Source organism: Lottia gigantea (assembly GCF_000327385.1).
Source record: "Lottia gigantea unplaced genomic scaffold LOTGIsca_40, whole genome shotgun sequence".
Lineage (NCBI taxonomy): Eukaryota > Metazoa > Mollusca > Gastropoda > Lottiidae > Lottia > Lottia gigantea.
In genome coordinates, this window is record NW_008709380.1 from 1,785,619 (window position 1) to 1,788,459 (window position 2,841).

General features: G+C 33.0%; 1 protein-coding gene across 1 annotated transcript; it reads right to left on the reverse strand.

Annotated features, from left to right (window-relative positions):
* Positions 1-77: 77 nt before the first annotated feature.
* On the reverse strand, positions 78-2,522 carry LOTGIDRAFT_163564 (hypothetical protein; the record flags this gene model as incomplete). The annotated part of the gene is made up of 5 exons (XM_009060068.1): positions 78-258; positions 738-855; positions 1,132-1,277; positions 1,574-1,730; positions 2,489-2,522. The coding sequence occupies 5 exons, from the start codon at positions 2,520-2,522 to the stop codon at positions 78-80; spliced, it is 636 nt and encodes a 211-aa protein (XP_009058316.1).
* Between the last annotated feature and the right edge of the window lie 319 nt (positions 2,523-2,841).

A 2,841-nucleotide genomic window follows, 5' to 3' on the forward strand; every position in this document is an offset into this window, starting at 1 on the left:
TTCAAATAATGACTTCATTCGTACGATTTCTGTAGTAATGTTTTGGTTTCAATTCAGATTAGGTGGAACAGAGATTTTTAAAGAGTAATAAATAATGAAACTAACAATAAAACAGAAGAAATTACAAATGATGTGGCATCACATGCTGGTGGAAATAATTCTTCGGCAATTTTCATGATGATTTCCATTGTTTTATTTTTAGCACAGTTCTTCAGTTTGTCGTTGCTATTGATGCATTCTCCAAGATGTTCTGCATGACTGAAAAAAAATAATTATGCAAAAAAGAAACGTGTATAAAAATATGCGAGGTGTGTCCCTCCAACTTGAAATCCAAACTTCAAAATGGGTATAGTAACAGATCAGTGTCCTGCTACAACTCTCGCCATCCTCTAGCCGCAGTATCTTTTGCAGACAAGCTGGTCTTTTGACGTGATTTCTTCCTGGCCTTGGCTTCGATTCCCTGAGCAACCTCCCGAATTCGTGTGACCTGGCTTCGTGTCATTCTTCCTTATGCCCAATATCAAGGTGTTTGAAGATGTGGACGACACCAAGAATGCTGTGGCGAATATGTAACTCAGTTTCAGTTTTTTTTTGTTGCTCAGGTTTAATATTATTGCTGATGTTGAAGTTATTACGGGCAAACCCATCATAAAATATCATTTTCAAGTGTTCTTCTTGGAATTTTAAATCTGGTTATCACACAACCACTTATTGACTTAAAAATCTTTTAGACTTACCCACAATAATAATCCCTGTTTTTATTAAATTCATCATCCATGGTTGGCATAGTTTGATCGGCGGGAGCTTTATTCTTAGCACACATTTGAAGTTCACTTATACAGTTCATATCAAAATCTAGAAGAAAAGATTTCATGGTAAAGTATCAGGTCCCTATCAAAACATTTATATGGGTGCTAAACGTTTGACACACTGCGACTTTGACTCCCTTTTGTTGGGTCAAGGATCCTGTCGATAAAATATTACATTACAAGTTCTATGAGCATGATTTTAAAACTGTCATCTTAATAGTAATGCATCTCTCCGCTGTAAAAATCTAAAATTCTTCGTATTATATCGCCTTCATTGTCAATATCTATTATTTATGTTAACAATCCCAACAAAATAACCTACCTTCATAGTTATTACAGTAATATTCTACGCCGCCTTTAATTCCATCAACCGACGAAACAAACTTATGAAAGTCATTTTTACCGCAAGCAATGTAAGCTTTCTGTATACATTCAGTAGCTTTCATAAAATTTCCTTTGTTCGCAGCACTGAAAGTAAAATGCTTACTTTGAATAAATAAAATCTTGTGCAAGAATGTTGAATTGAACATGCTACTACACAGTAGCTATCATTTACTGGTCTGGAAATTCGAAAAAGCCTCATGTTAATGAAATATTTCACTGTATAAGAACTGGGAAACTACTCTTCTATAGCGGGATGTAGATCCATTAAACAAATGTCTACTAGCTTGTAAGTGTAACTTTGTCTATTTTGGACCGAATTGTAAATGATAGTGAGCGAATAAACAATGAAATTCTTGGGATAATAAAAATTACATTCTTACCTGCAGTAAACATTTCCTGGTAAGCTATAGAACATTCCAACACTTGCCCAAGTTAAAGGATTTCCTCCATCGATCGTGTTATCAGTATTACATTTGTCTACAGTTGTGTTGTAATCAGTACATGAATTAACATCAATTTGCGCATTTGCGAAGAAAGCTGAAAAATTCAGAAGATATGAAGCTGGACAAGATACCAGTATTTATCGGCAACTATTTGGAGTCTACCTTATAAATCTATTAACCCACCTATTCTACGAGTATTGTTTTATTCCATCGAACCTCCCGATGGCACTCTACAGCTGGGTCTGTAGACGATTTCAAAATTTTAATTAAACGACTATTTCAGGCACTGTTTAGACTTTTCATAACAACTTAAGTTTTGATTCAGGGGCATGCAAATTCAGAAACGTTTATAAACCCTACTATTTTCTTCATTTTCCTTCATAGTTTTCATTATATATGAAATAAACGTATTCAGACAACTTCCAATTAAGCAAACCAGTCTTTTGTTTGAATACTTTTTAACATAATAAAGGAGCATCTCCGTTAAATTCTGTTAAAATTGAAATAAAGTTTTAATTAGGTTTGGTGGTAGTCTTATTGGAAGCAGTGCCAATTCAGGATGACCACCAAAAATTTACAACATCAAAATATTATATTGACACTTGACTGATTAAATACTAGTTAAGAATTCAATAATAACATGTAAGAAAGGAGTAATTCATTGATATATTTTTAAATTTAATAATAACTTTAATTAGCGTTATAATAATCACAATAATAAATGTTGGTAAATATATTAAATAGAAAATTTTACGAAATTTATATCCAGCAAACAATGATGTTAAATTTACAACTACTTCTATTTTCCATTTTACAACAAAACCATATTACCAAAGAAAATATAATATTTACCTAAACAGCTTACAGCAAGGATTTGTAAAATCATTTTCAGAGTTATGTGAACTTGTAGTCAATATGAAATCTGCAACCACGACTGACAGCTAGTAACTTGTCTAGGCGTCTTATAGCTGGTGACTTTTTTTATATAACATACTATTTTTAGGTATTCAAACTCATTTCAAAAAAATGCATCAGAGTGGGTCCTATAGAGACGACGTTTTTATTTGTGTTTGTTGGTCCATATGAGAAACCATTTTTTTTTTTTTCACAAAAAATTCTTCAAAAAAGCTCATGTTTCTGTCCGGACTATACTTCGTACGGTCTCTTGTAACCCTCTAGTGACGTCATCCCATTGGTCAAGTCCC